The sequence below is a fragment of the Leguminivora glycinivorella genome, chromosome Z (assembly GCF_023078275.1).
Source record: "Leguminivora glycinivorella isolate SPB_JAAS2020 chromosome Z, LegGlyc_1.1, whole genome shotgun sequence".
NCBI lineage: Eukaryota > Metazoa > Arthropoda > Insecta > Lepidoptera > Tortricidae > Leguminivora > Leguminivora glycinivorella.
In genome coordinates, this window is record NC_062998.1 from 54218264 (window position 1) to 54237586 (window position 19323).

At 37.8% G+C, this 19323-nt stretch overlaps 1 protein-coding gene across 1 annotated transcript in view; it reads right to left on the reverse strand.

The window, feature by feature from the left end:
* Positions 1-8880: 8880 nt before the first annotated feature.
* LOC125240664 (tyrosine-protein phosphatase non-receptor type 61F) overlaps positions 8881-19323 on the reverse strand; it is a 50644-nt gene continuing 40201 nt past the window's right edge. Inside the window, exon 10 of the mRNA XM_048148674.1 lies at positions 8881-11905. Coding sequence (XP_048004631.1) covers positions 11854-11905 — 52 coding nt within the window. The 3' untranslated portion in view covers positions 8881-11853. The remainder of the gene's footprint in view (positions 11906-19323) is intronic.

The window sequence follows — 19323 nt, forward strand, 5'->3', positions numbered from 1 at the left end:
AAAAATAAAATAAAGTCTTCTTTCAGCAATATATCCTATCTGTGATATTTTAGGTACTTTCCCTTCATGTCCCATGGTCTTGGGACACCCTGTATATAAATTATAAATTGAAATGGATATTATACACCGCCGCCGCCGCGTAAGCTGAAGACCCGGGTTCAGTAGGCCTTGTCGTTTTTTCTTTCGTGTATGATATCTATTTATGATTGGTGGATTTGGTTTGAAAGTTTGATGTCAGAAAGATCGCGTCTCAGTGTCGACAAAATCGATTCAGAATACCCTCATACTTTGTGACAAATATTACAATTAATTAACTAACACATCATCTAGTAGCTCTCTGTAAATATGTACCTAATATCGTCTTGAAGTAAACATGTGTGTTGATCGTTGCACATTTGAATGTATTGAAGTTTAAACCTACTATTTTTTTATTAATCAATAAATAATAAAATAAATTTATTTCTAAGTCTTTTTTTTTGTAAACTATACGTCGTCAACTAAAACTTTTGATTTTACATATTATGTCTTATTTACCATTTTCAAGGTCTCGTAGCAAGGGACCCCTTACTTATTATATTTTTGCGGATAAAAATGTCTTAATCACAAGGTTTTCTATGCTTGCTCGTACATTCATTTGTGTTGTTGTGCAACCCATGACGTGTAAAATAGTTAATTTAGCCAAATTCATAAAACATACATCAAGAATGCGAGAACGGGTTTATATCTGCCGCTGTCTGTGCATTACCCCCCCTTATTCATAAACGTTTAATAAAGTTATCAACCCGATAAAGTTAGTTTGTCCCTTTCTAATTTCTATCACACCAATACGTCGGAAAGGGACAACCGAACTGTATCGGCTTGATAACTTTAGAGAACGTTTATGAATAATTAAGGGGGTGTGTCTTTACATAATACATTTAAGTGAATATAGATCATATAGATCATGTATATTTTTATATATGCTATCGCGGCATGATATATATTTAAATAATGGACTGAAAAGATAACTAGCCAGCACGCGGGTGCATAAACGTTCATTACACTTAATATAATGTAATGTAGTAAGGGCATACGGGTTTTGCTTACGTACGATACACTGTCTTTGTCTAATATGTTACATTTCTGAGATTTTAATATATCCTAATGAATTATTGAACTTACTGATTCTGCCGAAGTTATATTAAATATTTAAGTATACATGCTGAAATTAAATGTAATGAATGTTTGTGAATCTATTTGGACGAGACATCAGCAGTAAAGTATCCAGGAAGGCTAGAAATAGTATAAATGCATGTAAAAATTAACATTAATGCTTTGTTTCCTCGTATTTGGTAATCACTACTGTGGAATTATAATATTAAAGTTGTAGGTACCCGTTATCACTGTCTCCCATACACGACAGTCACAAACATTTGCATAGTCGCCTTCATATATTTTAAAAGCAACGTAGGTGTACAATATTTGAACGAAACCACTATTAATCAGTCTTCAAAGTGCATGTTCATATATTTTTACGAATCATAGCTGCACCTATATATCTGACGGCGACTATATACTTTGAGTGAAAAACTCTTTACTAAATACTAGAGCAATAATATAACCTTTCGCTATATGAAACTAGAAACGCAATAAAACTACTTAATGCAATAACTGTAATAGACAAAATAGATTTGTATTTATAACAATAGGTATAACAGATAAAGAAGAAATCATATTTTCATGACGGTTAAATTTGTGAAATATTAACATAGGGAAAAATATGTTGCTAAAGATTTTTTTTTACCTTTTAATCGCTTAGTATTTTTCACCGAGCAATACTCGTGTCCTGGTCGCCACCGGTAGAACGAAGTTGTCTTATTTATCAGACTTCAGCGAAATGAACTAGATATTGTTTGTCTTATATAGCGGACAATGGCGGTTAAAAGGTATATGACAAGAAAACATGTATGTTTTAAAGCGCATTGGTAATTTTCTATAATCAATGCTTCGCTCAGAGGTCAAGTAGGTATACGTGGCCATAAAATGGTTTTGTATATTGTCTATTAATGTTTCAATTATTATTTCGAGGCCTAGACAGAATTGAATGTTAAAAATCAAACTTTCATTTGGCAGCTAAATAACTTTTATTCGTTTGTCAACTTTCTTTTACATAAACCTCTTCTAAAACAACTAAACGAAATAAAACGTTACCAAGTACGTGCTCGCAAATAATGTTATTAATTTTTTTACTAAAAAAATAGAAATAACTTGGCGTAAAATATGTCTTTTGCCTGGCTGAACCCATTTGAAGTTAATATTGAAGACTTATTAAGCGGAAGAGCGTTGAAGTGCCATTATATACCTTAGTGTAAGGCCTGAGTGCATGCTCATATCGGGCGTGAAGCGGAGCGGGGCGGGCGGGGCGACGTGCATGTCAAACAATTGAAGCTCATACAAGTGTCCTGAGTCGACGCTGCATAAAGTTCACGCGCGCGAGCCCGGCCCGCTGCACGCCGAGGCGACCGAGCGTCCAATCAGGCCTATGGCATTTATATAATGGTACTACCAAACTTTATTGCCGCAAACTCCTACCTAATTTAAGATTTACGTACAATACGTACCACGAACAAATGTCTACCTACTCATCCAGTGGTTTCATACGCTGTCAATGCAATATTCATGTAAAGAATTGAATAAATATTTTTTACTGAAATTGCTTGACAGACTCAAGTGTGATAATAACATTATGTGACATGAATTTAAGGTGTTGTATGTATTTTAACGTGTGTAACCATTGTTGACAACGCAACACACTCGTATTGATCATATAATTATCTCGTCAATCGACATATAAGAATCAGTTATCATTGTAAAGCCTGTCCAGAAATATATGACTACGCACCGTATTGATGAATTTCATTACAACTATTTTATTCATACTAAGTATACTGAATTGTGACTGCATACAGCAGAATAACAACGTCCTCTTGACAATTTTATTGTCATATATTTCTGGTCAGTCTTCATACGTAGAGCTTGGTTTTAATAAATAAATAAATCCATACTTGTATCCTGAATGTTAAAAGGTTTTCCTACTGGTAAGGGAAACCTAGTTTTTGTCACCCATAGTTGACACCCTTTTTGTCAACTTGTCATCTATTTAGTGTGATATATTTCTAAACCAATAATCGTATCAAAATATACGATATTCTGGCCGCCTAGCCAATATGACAATCGTTTACGATCCGTAGCTCCTGAAACGCAACTGCAAATACTATTAATATGGAACACAAAGCGTTGTCACGTTGACTAGGCACCTTGGTTAGAACTTAGATCACATACTTTGTATTTTTCTTTGTATAAATTGAGATTAAGGCCAATGCAAGGTTGTACACAAAGCAATGTACCTTCTTTTTTGTACGCGTAGATTATTTTGAAAGTAATATAAAGTTAATATATTATTTATCGTTTTTTATTTAAACTCAGTCGAGTCGTCACGAAAATTCGGAGAGTATCTAAACGTATCAAAGTGCCTACTAAAGTCTACAGTAAAAACCAGGGAACGTAGCCGAATGGCACAAACGCTCACGAAACGAAACGCTCGTAGATATCTATCTCTATCGCTCGTGCGTATTGGCGCGACAGAGACTACCTTTCGCGGCGTTTCGTTTTCGTTTCGCGTCGTAGACATGTCATTCGGCTACGGCACCTGGACTCCTTCCCGATTTCCGAAGACAACTCTTTGAAATACCTAAAATTATGGGGTGGATGGTTATCTCTTTGTTAACCTTATTTTATGAAACGTTCTATTATTATTACAAACAGCCACTTCTCCTTATAAACATAGTACTCAAAGTTCATATTCTCCTTACCTTTCCTATGTTTTGATGGTTTTAAAAAGGGAAACTTACATACTTGACATGACACGACTTTGAGCATTTCTGTTTTTTTTCGCCGCTTTTATGAAATGTGATATTTTTGAAAAAAAAAATGCTATACCTACTCAGAATCACTAGCTTTTTCGATCCTAGTAGTTAATTGTCCCATACGATTTTTTCTTACTTTGTTACCATTTTCCGTATATATTGTGTAGGGTAACAAATGAGGAAAGTGACAAAAATGTATGGAAATTCTGGGACACTTTTTGTCTCCCAGTGAGATTGAAAGTACTCGTGATTCTGAGTACAACTGACCTAAAATTCCCTAAAAATATCAAAATAAAAAAATGGCATAAAAATAAGAAATGCTCACTTAGCTGTGTGTTTCTACCACCGACCAACATAAAATTGCACAAACAGGCGATCCCAACTTCAAGGACAAAACCGCCGGCTAAGGATAAAATGAAACTACTAGTGAAAACATTATGGTATATTAATATTACGTATCACTAACATGTATTACATTAAACATAAATATAAGTTACATATACAGTTGCTATTCATAGTGCATGCATCCATCAGACTTCAATACCAGAGGGCCTAGCCAAATCACAGTCTTACCCCGAGTTTCACAGTGGCATTTGTTAGTTCATCTACAGGGCTGTGTAAGGCACTGGTCCCACCTCGAGCTAGTAAGCTATGAGCTATCGGCTATAAAAACGAACAAAAGATAATCACTCCAGTGTAAATAACTAGAGACACGGCGATGTTTATAGTTACTCGCCCAGCGGTGAGCTATCAAAATCGCCGTGTCTCTTTTACACGGGAGTGATTAACTTTTGTTCGTTTTTATAGCCGATAGCTCATAGCTTACTAGCTCGCGGTGGGACCAGTGCCTAAGGGCTGAGTGCACGCTCATATTGGGCGATCGGCGTGCATGTCAAACAATTGAAGATCATAGAAGGGTCCTAGCTGAGCCGTATACGACATGTCAAATACATATAAGAAAAATTTGCTCTCCCTGTCAGACTTCTGATTGGTAGGCATAGGCACCCTGTATTTTTCGCCGAAGAGCCCAAAATTCTAAAGTTGTCTTGTACATATTATGTTAGATTATTTAGAAGAGTTTTCAAGAATCGCACGAACGTTGTCACTGCCATGTGGGAAAGGCAAGAAAATATCATGAATTAGTGATATTACTTTATCAAATATCGTAATATTCTGTCAACCAATAGGCTAGTTTTCTATACATAAAATAAAATATTTTATGCAGTGCACGAAATAAAGCACCAAATAATTAGAAAAAAAAATATTAATAGGTACCTAGTAGTTATGTTTAAGCATAATTTATATCTAATAAGTCAAAAAGATGGATATAAAGTAAATGAATTGACCGTGACGTCACTCCTCAGTATTTCATAGTAATTCCATATTAGCAAATCGTTTTGACAATTCTTAAAAAGTAGCTGATTTGGCTAGTAGGAAACTAGCCTATTGGAATCCTTAAGCAATGTGATTTCTATGGAAAATTAAACACTGTGTTAATAAGACAGAGTTCTAGAGTGGCCTAGAATGCAAATTGGTTGAACCGTTCGTCTAATACCTAGTCTAAATCACAATATTTAAAGAGACGTCTGCTAGAAGATATTTTAACACAATTAAAGTGTGTTTTATGTGTAAACTGCAAATGACATATACAGAAAATAAAGCTAATAGAAGTTATTACGCCTGCCTGCCTGCCTGCCTGCCTGCCTGCCTGTGCCTGAGCCTGTGTGGTGACGGGTTAAGAATTTCACCACCCTCTTTCTTCCCGTGGGTGTCGTAGAAGGCGACTATGGGATATGGGTTAAATTGTGGCGTAGGCGAGAGGCTGGCAACCTGTCACTGCAATGTCACAGTTTCGTTTTCTTTCAACCCCTTATTTGCCAAGAGTGGCACTGAAGCTTTAGTAGTTTCATGTGTTCTGCCTACCCCTTTATGGGATACAGGCGTGATTGTATGTATGTATGTTGTATGTGTAGAAGTTATTAATGTTCAAAAGAACAACATACTACATTTACTTCTTGACTTTATTCGCTACATTTTCTCTTGTGCCCTTTTTAATGTATTTTTTGGGTTCGTGCAACTCTTTTACATAATATACTTTTGAGTTCTTCGACGTTTCATATATACTATACTACTAACTGTACAGTCAACCACATTTACATTGTAAGGAAATTACAATCCAAATTTCCACTAAATGGTTTTTACCACTTCGATGTAAATGAGCTCGACTGTACACACATTCGCATACAAAAGTTTTATATCAAATATATAGTTATGCTATTATTATGTTATATTAACAGTACTGTGTTATGTATTATTTTCACCTAGCAATCGTTTCAATTTGAAACTTTATAAATTATAATTAAGGAACTAATTTATTCAAAGTTATGTATATGTTTTATGACTGTGAGATGTGTTATTTCTACTCAAATAAAACGCTATAAAAACAGCTTGTGATTCTGAGCAGAAACAACATAAACAAATAATACAATTTTAATAATTTAGATATTAATTAATTTTACATATTTTGCAGGAGCAGAAGGAACGTATTCATTTTTTTAAAGACTATAGATTATACGAATACCAAACTAGATTAAGACTCAAAATCTCAGTTAGGCCGATAGTCCACTATCATATGTTTGTCATAGAAAATAATTATGATCTTAGGCAACATGCCGTCCTTTTTCTTCACGTTGGAGAAAAAGGGAGGCATACAGTCGTCTGTATGCCTCCCTTTTTCTCCAACGTGAAATCGGAGTATCGTATGTTTGTCATATTTCTATGACAAACATACGATAGTGGACTATCGGCCATAGAGCCAGTTCAATATTTATGTTGGTTCAACTTTGCCCCACGTTGCACATTGTAGGTACTTTACTCCAAATCAATATTCTCTGAATTCAAGTAAACGTTTTTGACGTTTATCTTTAGCTTGCCTGTTGGAATTCTCGATGGGAAGCAAATTAAATGTTTATTGCTAAATAAGCAGTAAATGTTGTATAATTATTGCTATTATTAGGAACAGCTTTATTGGGGAATACATAATTATAAATGCCTTATAAGACTATAAGCAGAGATCGGACAGTTGGGCGTCATTTGTATGACGTTTTCGGAATAATGAACACTATATTGTTAGAATGTTCAGTTGTACGATCTCTGCTTATAAAGTTATACTTGTTTTGATACAGTCAAAGCAATGGATTTGTCTGCATTTCATAAGAAGTTATGAACTTATGAATTATTATAAATAACACAACTAATGAGTACCTGGACGACCGAGCTTCGCTCGGAGCTAGAAAACTCAACAATTTTCGTTTTAACGGACCTAAGACAAAGGAAGATCGATTTTTCACCCCCGTAACCCTCCACATAACAAATTTCAGCGAAATCGTTAGAGCTGTTTCCTCGATCGCCGATAGATACTATATACATTTATAAATATACAAGAATTGCTCGTTTAAAGGTAGATAAATATCTGGCTGAATCGTGAGCGAGGGATATAATTGATAAAATCTTAACGCTAAGCGAATATAATAAATTGGTGTTGTTAAATATTGTCAATGTGTTTCAGATAGGTATATTTATTGCTTTCTATGGATACGCAGTTCACAGGCTATGTAATCGATCGATATCGATATTAAGGAACGCTTCCAAAAAATGGATATGTTGTTCTAAATTTTTATTTTATTTATTTCTGTTATCTGCGAAGGAATCCAAAGGTGTGTGTGGTTCCTAATCCGGGCTAGCGTGGGGACTATAATCCAAGCCCTCTCATTCATGAGGGGGCCTGTGCCCAGCAGTGGGCCGTACATAGTCAAAAAAATGTGTTTCGTATAAAATGTAAAAGTTTTAGGAACGTTTCCATGCAATGTAAACATCGCAATTTAGGAAACTTTCCGAATGCACATTAGTAATGTAATTTATACTAGGTACTTCTTATTGTAGTTATATTAATTTTATACTTCTATTGATGTTAGTTAAATGCGCGATAAAAGAGTGATAATGAAAATGAAATATTTATTTTCCAAGTAGGCATATTACAATGCGCATATGAACGTCAAATAAAGCTACGCCGGCTCTAACCCTACGCCTCAGCCTCGAGAAGATTTCAGTCCCCCCTCAGTTGGGAGAGGGGTATCCACTATGGGACCGGCAAGAAACTCGGCGGAGTCGTTTATACGATACTAGCTTTTGCCAAATTCGAGCGAATGCTCCATACAAACTTCCACCCCCCCCCCATTTTAGGGAAGTTGCGGGTTAAAAGGAGAAAAAGTAGCCCATGTCACTCTCCATCCCTTCAATTATCTCCACTTAAAAATCATTTAAAGACGGACAAACAGGACACACACACTTTCCCAATTATAATATTATTATATATATAAGTATGGATTATGTGGGTTTAGCTTACTCGGCTAACGCCCTGGACATGCAATAAACGATGGACTGTATGATTGAACATGTTTTTATAAAAGTGCAAACCGTTTATTTCATAACCCCGTTATTTATATACACTATTTATTTATATCCACGTTAATTATCATCCCAATACTATTACAATAATACTACTTGCCACGGTATAATATTACTGCAGATATATGAACAAAATATACCTAATACATAATATAAATATTCAAAATATATAATACAATAATAATATATAATCTAACCCCAATAAAGACGTATTACAATGTAGTATTATGTCTAGTTCATTGTAGTTATTTACAAGTCAATTCATAAGCGCCACATTGTATCATCCTCCTTTCGTTATCCCGGCATTCATCACGGCTCATGGGAGCCTGTGTGCGTAGCCGAATGGCACAAACGCTCACGAAACGAAACGCTCGTAGATATCTATCTCTATCGCTCTTGCGTATTGGCGCGACCGAGCCAGACTACCTTTCGCGGCGTTTCGTTTTCGTTTCGCGTCGCAGAAATGCCATTCAGCTACGGCACCTGGGGTCCGCTTTCACAATTAATCCCACATGATTTCTGTACCTTGTCGCTTTTAATCGTTTGACAATTTCGTGTGACATTTCAAACAACACGTTAATATGACAAAGTAGATAAATCATCACTTATTTATGCCGGTGACTGTACCTACTAGCGATACATAAAACGTTACGCGTATAATGTAAATGGTGCTGCCAAAAATAGTATCTAAAATAAGACTTTTCTAAATTTGAATACATTTCGGGACTTGGACATTCCTAATTTCCTACTCATTTTTCTTCCTACCGCTCTAAACTTGTCCCAGAATGTTGCCACGTTTTTGAAAATGTGTCTCAAGTCATTTGTATATACTTATATACGAGTACGTGATGCAGCGGAAACTACAATTATAAGTATACTAGCTTTAGTTTAGCTAGCGTTAGAAAAAGACAAAAAGTAGCCTATGTAACTCTTCATCCCTTCAACTATCTCCACTTAAAACATCACTGCATCGTCGCTCCGTTTTGTCGTGAAAGACGGACAAACAAACAGACACGCACACTTTCCCATTTATAATAGTATGGATAGTATGGATCAAACTGTGTTCGGTACATTTTTAATTACCTACTTGAAAAAATCAGTATGTAGGTACGATTGTACTGAGATCTGCATTATCTCCAATATATTTATAAGAAAAAGCTCATTATGTTTACCTATAGTGCCTAATTCATACATATGTAAAAATTAAATTAAATTAAAACAACCATTAAATTAACTTCACTAAACAATTTCATTACCCCTATCTAAATCGAAGCGTATCTATAATTTACAACTAATAATGCTGTGGTAAAATATAAAATGTTGTTAAAAATGCGTCATAGCATTAGGAGGCTTCTATTCGGGCAATATTTTCACTGTAAAACGTGGCCGTGTTCTATTTTGAACAACTGATTGAGGGCCGCCATCTTGTCGAGCAAATTGCCTCGGGCGAGGCAAACGTGCGCTCACCGCGTGCACCCTGGCTTGTGGCTTGTTAAAAATTCATTGACAGGCGCATACGAATGTTCAACTATTTTTGAAGTTCTCCAACAAGAGTAAGAGACGAACACATACTTGTATATGAGTAGGTGGCGGCCACATATTGCAGTGAAAATATGGCGCAACGTTGCCAGAATTCGCTCGACAACTTGGCAACAACGCGCGCGACTTATTCCTGATATTTGTCCCCTAGTGTTTATATGGCTCATAAAGACGATAATTCATGTTTTCGTATACCTACTAACAAAACAATAATGTCTTCTTTTTTAAGTAATGATGGAGTCGTTCCCATGAAGACTACGCGAATGGATCGACCCTTTTATCCGAGTAGCAGTCAGTTCATGCCTAAAATTTAGAATTAGTTAGCCTTAGGCTCTTGCCCTTTGGGCCCTAGTAACTATCAAATTTCCATAAGAAATTGCGTTGTAAAACGATCAAAAATGTTGACACAGTTCGTTCGTGCCGGACGGACTTTTGGACAAGTTTTAAAAGTTATCAGTGTGTGTGACAGGTTAAAATGTTCACCACTCGCTAGTGCATATTCGCCGTAATATTGACTTTATATCCCAGGAATTTCGTACATTAGCAATTTTGATTTTCGATATCATGTCTTTCGGAATTTCGTACTTGGGACTTTTGATTTTCGACATTGTGATACGTGCCTGAATATTGTTGGTTGGTTGAATTCATGTCAAAAGTACTCTGTAACTGTGTAGACTGCGATATGTTATTAGCATGTGTTTATACAATTATACCTTAATCCATAACTCTCAGTTATATATACGTTTAACTTAACGGTGATCAAATACGATTGAGGGATGTCCGCTCGTTTTTATTTTTATACTACCTACTTAACTTAGGTACATATAATTATTTTATTTCATCGTTTAGTTTAGTTCATACAAATTTCTAAAGCGCGACCCCTTTTCTCTGCGACTGACTGTACTTCCTTATTTCAATTCATTATCCATAGACATAGACAGATACATGTTAAAAGCTTTTGATGGCGGGTACAGTACAGATTATTAAAATTGTATTTTTTGTTTCAATATGAGATCATCAATTAATAAATGTAGGTATAAAATAAATGTAGCGTTCCAAGCCTTGAGGACCCTTATGTTTCATTTGTAAACCATTTTATCGTAATTTATGTAGGAATTTGGTTTGAATACAATGGAAAAAACTTTTTTCAGGATGCATGACATTTAAGAAAAATATGTCATGCCAGAATTGCGTTTAAACGTCACTGAAAAGGTTTCCTCTCAGCTTGGTGCCAATAGGGCCTTATTACACGAATCATATGGATCTTTTAGACATTGAAAGCCTCACTAATTCAGAACATAATACGCCACCTAAGTGTCAATGCGATCAAATAAAAAGAGCCCCTATTAGGTTTAAATATTTTAAAATTAATTCATTTTGGTCAGAGTGTGATCGAGAGACGAACTTAATGTAAACTTTTATTGGTATTTCCAAGTTTTAAGTACAAAAACCTGTTGCGGAACTTACTTTATACTCAAAATCTTACTAATACAAAATTTGATTGCGGGCGTAGCAATGTACAGCATGGTAAGTCGACAAGTAAGTATAACACAGCTATTTACTTGACAGCTTTTGGGCGTTAGTATGATTAACGACAAGTAGAAAGGTCCACACAGGGCGAGGCATGTCGCGAGGCAAGTGTTCAATGCTGACCAACCTGCCTCGGCCGAGGCACAGTCCATTAGAACGATTGCGGCGCGAGTACATTGCCTAGCGATGTGCCTCACTCTGTATGTAGTTTTTTTTCACTTGTTTATTTTATATAAAAAATATCTATTTTAATTTTTAAATGCTGACGTCATTTGATGGAATATCGAACAACACAGCACAAAAAGAGGATATCAGTAAAGTTCATTTCTTAAAATTTACTCTATCTTAAAAAGTAAGCTTTGTCACAAAAATGTTTTGTACAAAAAAAATTGGAAATGCATTTTCAATTTACCTAATCTGCCTCAGTGTCCCGGTCCCCTTTTAGCGTTTCCTCCGATTTTAACCTGAAATAACAAACCGACTGTCAGGATCCCGCCTATGAGCCAATACTATAAGCTAATTTGGTTAATTTTGAACCCACACTTAGTCAAATTTAGTATATTTCAGCTTGGTTAGTTATACACTACATATATTTATTTAGTTATTTTATATTCATAGTACAGATGTAGTACGAAATGTTTTCCTTTGTGTTTTCGCTCAGGAACGTGTCATGCTACTTCAGTTCGTCTCGGTACTAGCGTTGAAAACAACAAAATACAGTCTAAAAATTGGCAACATTGTAATTTGTAGTGTTATCCCTTGCAAAGCAATATGAATAACACTACGATGTTGCCTCTTTTTGATTTCTACTCTTTTTAGTCACACTGTACGAACGTTTCCAAGATAATACGATACAAAATTACTATGCACTACATCTGTAATATTTATGGGCAAAGAAAAATGAGGGGAGGGGGTAGCTACCGCGATGTGATACGTTTGTTCGAATTCACTTTTTGGGGCCATCGCTTATTGTCATCATGTGAAACGCCGGCAATAACATCGCACAAAAAAAGGCATCACAAATATCTAACACAATATTATTTCTAAAACCATAAGAGCCTACGTCAGATATTTATGCAGCTTTGACTTTGTACGATGTTATGAACGTACATACAGTATAAGCCTAACACATTGTCCAATTTATTTAAAGCCAACAGCTTTATTTTCATTTGGATTCTCCATGTTTCTTCCACTAGAGGACCTAATAGTAGGAAAACTACTGTACTATTAGCCGAGTCCAAACAGAGGAAAGCACGTCGCGATTTAATGTACATTGCTCATGTGAAGAGCCGCGGGGCTGAGGCAGGTTGTCCACCCGAGCAAAACGCAAGCATTGCCTCGGCCGAGGCAAATCTACATAGGAATTTTGCCGCGCGAGGAAATTGTCCCGCGATGTGCCTCGCTCTGTGTGGACCCGGCTATTCGCCAAAAAAAAGCGTAAAAATTACATATAGAAATAGTATTGAAATAATTTAAATAACATCAGTGTATTCCAGACAACTGCTGGTAAACCAACATTTCACATCGATAAGTCTTAATGATAGTAAAAGAACATGTGATGACCAATAATCGACTTGTTTATCCTAAAATTTCTTAGCCTACTTTAGAATGTTGGCAGTCATACAATACATATTAATAAATACCTGAGATATTGCTGTCAGGTTGCATATGGAATCAAAGTTCCTAATAAAAATTGACCTAAGTTCTTCTAAAGGTTATGAAAACACACTCATGGTAAATGTATTTTCCCCTCACTAGCTCGCAAACACGTGTTTTATCCTTTAATGCCAGCGAGTAAAAACGCATTTTATCCAGTGGTGGATGGAAGGTCTGTGGCACTACTGGAAGCAGTGTCAACGCGTTTTTGCGTTGTACTTTTCTAGCTTTATTGAGGGGATACGTTTTGTGTTACACACGGGGTGCAAATGTATTTTATTTCCACACTCGGCGTTAAAATACAAAAATTTGCCTCGGTCTGTGTGGACCGGGCTGTCAAATCTTAGTAGAGCTTGTTCATTTGTTCGATGGTTAACTTCGCGGTACAAACACAGCAAACTTACACCATAACAACATCGAGTATAATAATATATCAACACATAATCTAAATACTAGATGATTTTTGTACTCATCGGTTCAAAAAATATTGCTGATCGTTTAGAATGTGTGTTAGTTATCTAATAATATCTAGTAATTGCTTTAATAAGTCAGTGGTAGTTTATGCGACTGTGCATAATGAAGGGCATTACAACACAAGTGTGGGTTTATGAAACGAGCCTAAGGCGTTTCATAATAGCATCACACGAGTGTTGTAATACCTAATTAATTAATTATGTATAGTTGTATACACTACTTTATCTACCAAATATCATAAGGGCTCTATGGTGGGTTCAGGAACCATAGAGAAATGACAATGGCGGCGTTTCCAATATCTGACAAACAAACAAAGTCCCTATTCTTGTGTCACTCGAGATCAAAATGTCTGACCCTTTAGCACAACTTGTCTTAAAGACAAAAGTAAAAAATGTACAAACGCTTGCCATAATATCGTTTTTCTACTCCCGAACTGTTATTCGTCATTTACAGGGTCGTGCATAGATCTTTAACACTTTCGAAACCGGGCTCTACGCGGCGCTACGACATTTTCGCTACATACGGGGAAACCCATGTAATCGGCTACGCTTCTACGAGCGGTGTACCCGACAGTCGGGTTCTTGGTAGCGAAAGTGTTAAAACTGAAGTATCGAAAAAACTGAAAACGCATTGTTTGGCTCTGTAACCATGGCAACACATTGTTATAACGATACTGCGCGCGTGCGCGGGAAGGCTTTGGGCAGCTGAGCTGACAGCGCAAACCTATGCGTCAAAATACAGGAAACAGTCTGAATTTCACGAAAGTTATTCAATAAAACGATTAAAAACTTTAAGTGTTACCGCTTCAAACCTTTCGTCTATATTTGTCTATGCTATCAACCTATAGAGTGGGCGCGATAATAAACATAAATACTAATAATACTTAGTGTAATATAATACTTATTAGTGATAAAGATGATAATGGGATAGTCATGGGCGTAAATGAAAATATTAAATAAAAACATGCATACATTTTATTAGTGATTTGATGGTGCTAGCTATAATACTGACTGATTGCTTAGACTATAGAGGGGCTCTCAACCAAGGAAGTATCAAGAATTTTTAAATTTTGTTCTTTTAACATATGCATTAAACGATTTTATTTTTCAATGGTAAGTTGTTACTAATTTTCTTAAGGTCAAGTACCCCTTTTAACAAAACATAAAGGTGTTTTTGATAAACAATTTTTTTATATATTTAGCGATATATTTATAGTATTTCTTTAGTACAGAATGATGGTTTATCAAAAAGTATTTACATGCACATTTAAATATATATGAAAATTATGAAGGAACAATCATTGTTCGCGCCCTTTTCATTCATTATCATTCATATCGTCCATCCCGCTCGCTCTTCCTTATGATAGGTTCAACCTCATTTTTAATTGTCATGTCACCCGCCTCTTTGCCAAACTTCTTAAAAAATATAAAATACGTCAAGTGTCAATCCGCAAAAAGAAAGTCGTTGTCACGGTGAATAAAAATATCCGCAACGAATTAAATTATTAATTAATTATATTATAATAGAACGATTCGCGAGTGTGCAGTGCAAGGAAAGAGAGAACCAAGCTTTGCAAGGGTGGCCACCCGATAAACTCTCGAGACGACAACATCGGTGAGTTTGGCTCCCCATCAATCTCCATAGTTTTATTTTCCGTTTTGTTTTATTTTATTACAATAGTTCGTTAGGAACTTCGTATCCGCAGGTCCTTCAACATTTCTGGTCCTTCGAACCGGATTCTCTTCCCCTAATTTCTCCTCATACATTCATTGCGAATCGTTCTCCTCCCGCACCGCCCGTATAAATATTACCTAAATTATTCCTAATTACTCGCTCCCGCAGTTTAGGTATTTATTTATACGTATATTACTTTATTCGTCGCTCCGCCCTTATAAATTATTTACCTAAATATATATTCTTAACCGCACCCGCAATTTAGGTATACGTTTATTTTATAAGAGTTTATCCTTTCATAGGAACATAAATTGATTTACCGCATATTTAACCCGTCTCCTGCAAAATGGCAAAAGAAACAAAAGCCGAAAGCGTTGACAGCTGGTGTTATGAAGACGAGTTGTCAATGCTTGAAGCAAAACGCAACGTCTTCTTTGAACTCGTCCAGGGTATTTATAAAAAGTCGCTAGTTGCCGATACAGATGCAGTGAGTCGCGAAAGTTTTCTTGACGCTGCTGACACTATCGACGAACTTCGGACGGAGTTCAAAGAGGTGGTAAATGAGTACAACCGCACGCTACTGAGAACTAAGACGGCTGCTGTCCCTAATTATCAGCCGCTCATAGCCTTTGAAGATTTGTACTGCCGCATCAGGAGAGTGGTCAAGCGACTGCAACCAGCCGCACCGCCGGCCTCTTCGTCGCCTTTATCGGTGGAGAGAGCTAGACCTTCTTTGCCAACGATGGAACTGGTAGCGTTTGATGGAGACATACGTAACTGGCCGCTGTTCTACGCTAGTTTTAAATCGAGAGTGCACGACAATCTGTCACTTACCGACGAGGAGAAGCTGTTTTATTTAATTGGGAAATTGTCACCAAAAGCTCAAGCCGTCTTTGCAGGCATAACTCCGAGCGCTGACAATTATCAGCTTATTCTAGATAGTCTACTTGACAGATTTCAAGATAAGCGCACTCTTGCCTCGACTTACATGGATCAAATGCTCAATTTGAAGATTAATGGTCCCGCTTCCTCGTCTAACTTCCAGACATTCATTGATAAGTTTGTGACAGCTGCGAATGCGCTTAAATCGCTTAAGCTGGATGATTTAAGCGATTTTATGCTTATGCATATAGCTTTAAAGAAGTTAGACCAGGAAACTCTTCGAGCATTTGAGATGCTGCATCGAAATACGAAGTTGCCTACATTTCGCGATCTGTCAGATTTCATGAAAAGTCAGTTTAGGATTTATCAAAACTCGCAACCATGTACCGCCGTCTCCGCCGCCGTAAATCCATCGCGCGAAAAAGGTGTTAAGTCGATTCAACCGCGTAGTGCCGCACCTAAACTACAAAGCTACGTTGCTTGCGCGAGCACTACTAAATGTATTTGTGACAATATTGTCCATGAACATTTATTCAAATGTCCTTCTTTCAACGACTTAACGTCTTCTGATCGCTTCAAACGCGCTAAAGAGCTTAAAGCATGTATTAACTGCTTAAGCATTAAACACCGCACCCGCGAGTGCAATTCCGAGGTGAAGTGTCGAGTTTGTCATCAAAAGCATCATACTCTGTTGCATTTTGACAAGAACAAGGATGAAAAAGCTACGACCTCTGATGAGTCAAATGCATCTACGAGCAACGCAGCTATTAAAACATCCTCGCCGCCGGAAGGCACGTCCTGTAACACGTCTATCGTGACGCAAGCACTTGCTGCCTCTAACAATAAAATGTCAAATCAAGACTCAGCATCTTCGTGTGACACGGTTTTGCTGTCCACCGCAAAGGTCATCGTTCGCGACAGTAAGGGTGAAACGCAGGTTATCAAATGTCTGCTTGACACCGCGTCACAAAGTAACTTCATTACTGAAGAATGTTGTAGGCGCTTAGGTTTAACTCTTGATAGGAAACCAAGCTCTGTATTTGGCATTGGAAAAACCAAGAAAATTGTTAAGGGGAACGTAAACGTAAAAGTATTTTCGCGATTCGACGATAATGTCAACTTCGACGTTTCGAGTTTGGTGGTCGATCGCATCACCGACGACCTGCCGTCAGTGCCCGTGGACATGTCAGCACTGACACATGTTCATGGTCTCCCTCTAGCTGACGACACGTTGGATACGCCCGTCGCCATTGATGTACTGGTGGGTGCAACTATATTTCCACATTTACTGCTGCCGCACATCGTCAAAAGCGAAGTGGACTATATGCCACCAGCTATACAGACGGTACTGGGGTATATTTTAATGGGTTCGGTGCCTGATTTACAGCCACCGCGTAAATATACTTCAGCTTGTTGTACTTCCGTGGATTCCATGGACCACCTCCTCAAAAAGTTCTGGGAACTTGAGGAAGTATCCGCTCCGCCCGCTCAAAGCCAGGATGACTTTGAATGCGAGGAATATTTCCGCGCCACCACTACGCGCGACGCTAGAGGTGGATATACTGTGGCATTGCCTTTCCGAGATGACGTGTTCAAGCTCGGAGAGTCGCATTCGGCTACTAAGAGGCGCTTTCTTTGTCTTGAAAGAAAGCTAGAGTCATCGAGTGTGTTACGTGCCGCCTATGACGATATAATTCGTGAATACGTCAGTAAGGGTTATATATCGGATGTGACTAACTCTCTGAACGCGAACGCCTCTTCAGCCCTCGCATACATAATTCCACATCATGCTGTTGTGCGTGAGGATAAGACCACTACCAAAGTTCGCATGGTCCTGGACTCGAGCAGCAAGACAACCACAGGCCTGTCGCTGAATGATGTCTTGCACTCAGGGCCCAATCTCCAAGGGGATTTATTTTCAATCCTTTTGAACTTTCGCTTATTCAAAATAGCGCTTTCAGCCGATTGTCGCCAAATGTTTTTACAGATTGGTGTTCGCGAATCGGACCGCCAGTTTCAACGAATCTTATATAGATTCCGCCCGGCAGATCCCATTACGACATACGAATTTAACCGTGTGTGTTTTGGTATGAAATCGAGCCCATATCACGCGCTCCGCGTCGTTAGCCAGCTGATTGCAGACGACGGGCATAAGTTTCCAAGGGCAGCAGCGATCGCATCGTCCTGCACATACATGGATGACGTATGCTTTAGCATTATGTCAGATGATTCGCAACAGCAGGATGAATCTGTTGCTATCGCTGCGGCTAAGGAGCCTATTGACCTATTCAAATGCGGTCAATTTGATCTTGTCAAATGGACCTGCAACTCAGACGCCGTGCTATGTGAAATACCTGCTTCGCATAGGGCTTCCGTAGACTTGGAAATAGACCCAGGAGTCTCGCAAAAGGTTCTTGGCTTGTGTTGGAATAAATCTGGCGATTACTTCCATTTCAAGGTGACAGAGCCAGACCCAACGTGCACTAAAAGGACAATCTTGTCTGCAGTGGCTCGCCTATGGGACAACGTCGGCTTAGTAGCTCCAGTTGTTCTTTACGCAAAGCTCCTCATACAGGAGCTTTGGTTGATCAAATGCGACTGGGATGAGACTCCCCCGTCCCATATTGTAAATTTATGGGAACGATTTTGTTCTGAGTTGCCAAAACTGAATGAAATTCATATACCGCGCCATCTCGGGGTAGTACAGGGTTGTACTATAAACCTCTTAGGCTTCGGTGATGCTTCCGAGCGTGCATATGGAGGTGTAGTCTATCTTCAGGTCATAAACGGGAATGAAGTGACAGTTCGATTGGTGTGTTCCAAGTCGAAGGTCTCTCCCCTGAAGACAGTCTCTGTAGCGAGATTAGAGCTGTGTGCTGCTGTCCTCCTGGCTAAGCTCATGCGGAAGGTGCAAGATAATTTCGAGCCCCGTTACAACATTAACGAGATCTACGCCTTTACTGACTCGAAAGTTGCGCTCTGCTGGATTCAGTCATCACCACACCGCTGGCAAACGTTCGTTGCCAATCGCGTTGTTAAGATAATTGAAGCTGTACCAGCCAGCTGCTTCCTCATTTAATATGTTTACCACTTGTTTTTCGCTCCTTCTGCAGCATGATTATTATGCCGTCGATGTTATTCAGTATTTTTTATCATCCTGTAAACTTATACATTTGATTTTTAGCTTTCACATAAA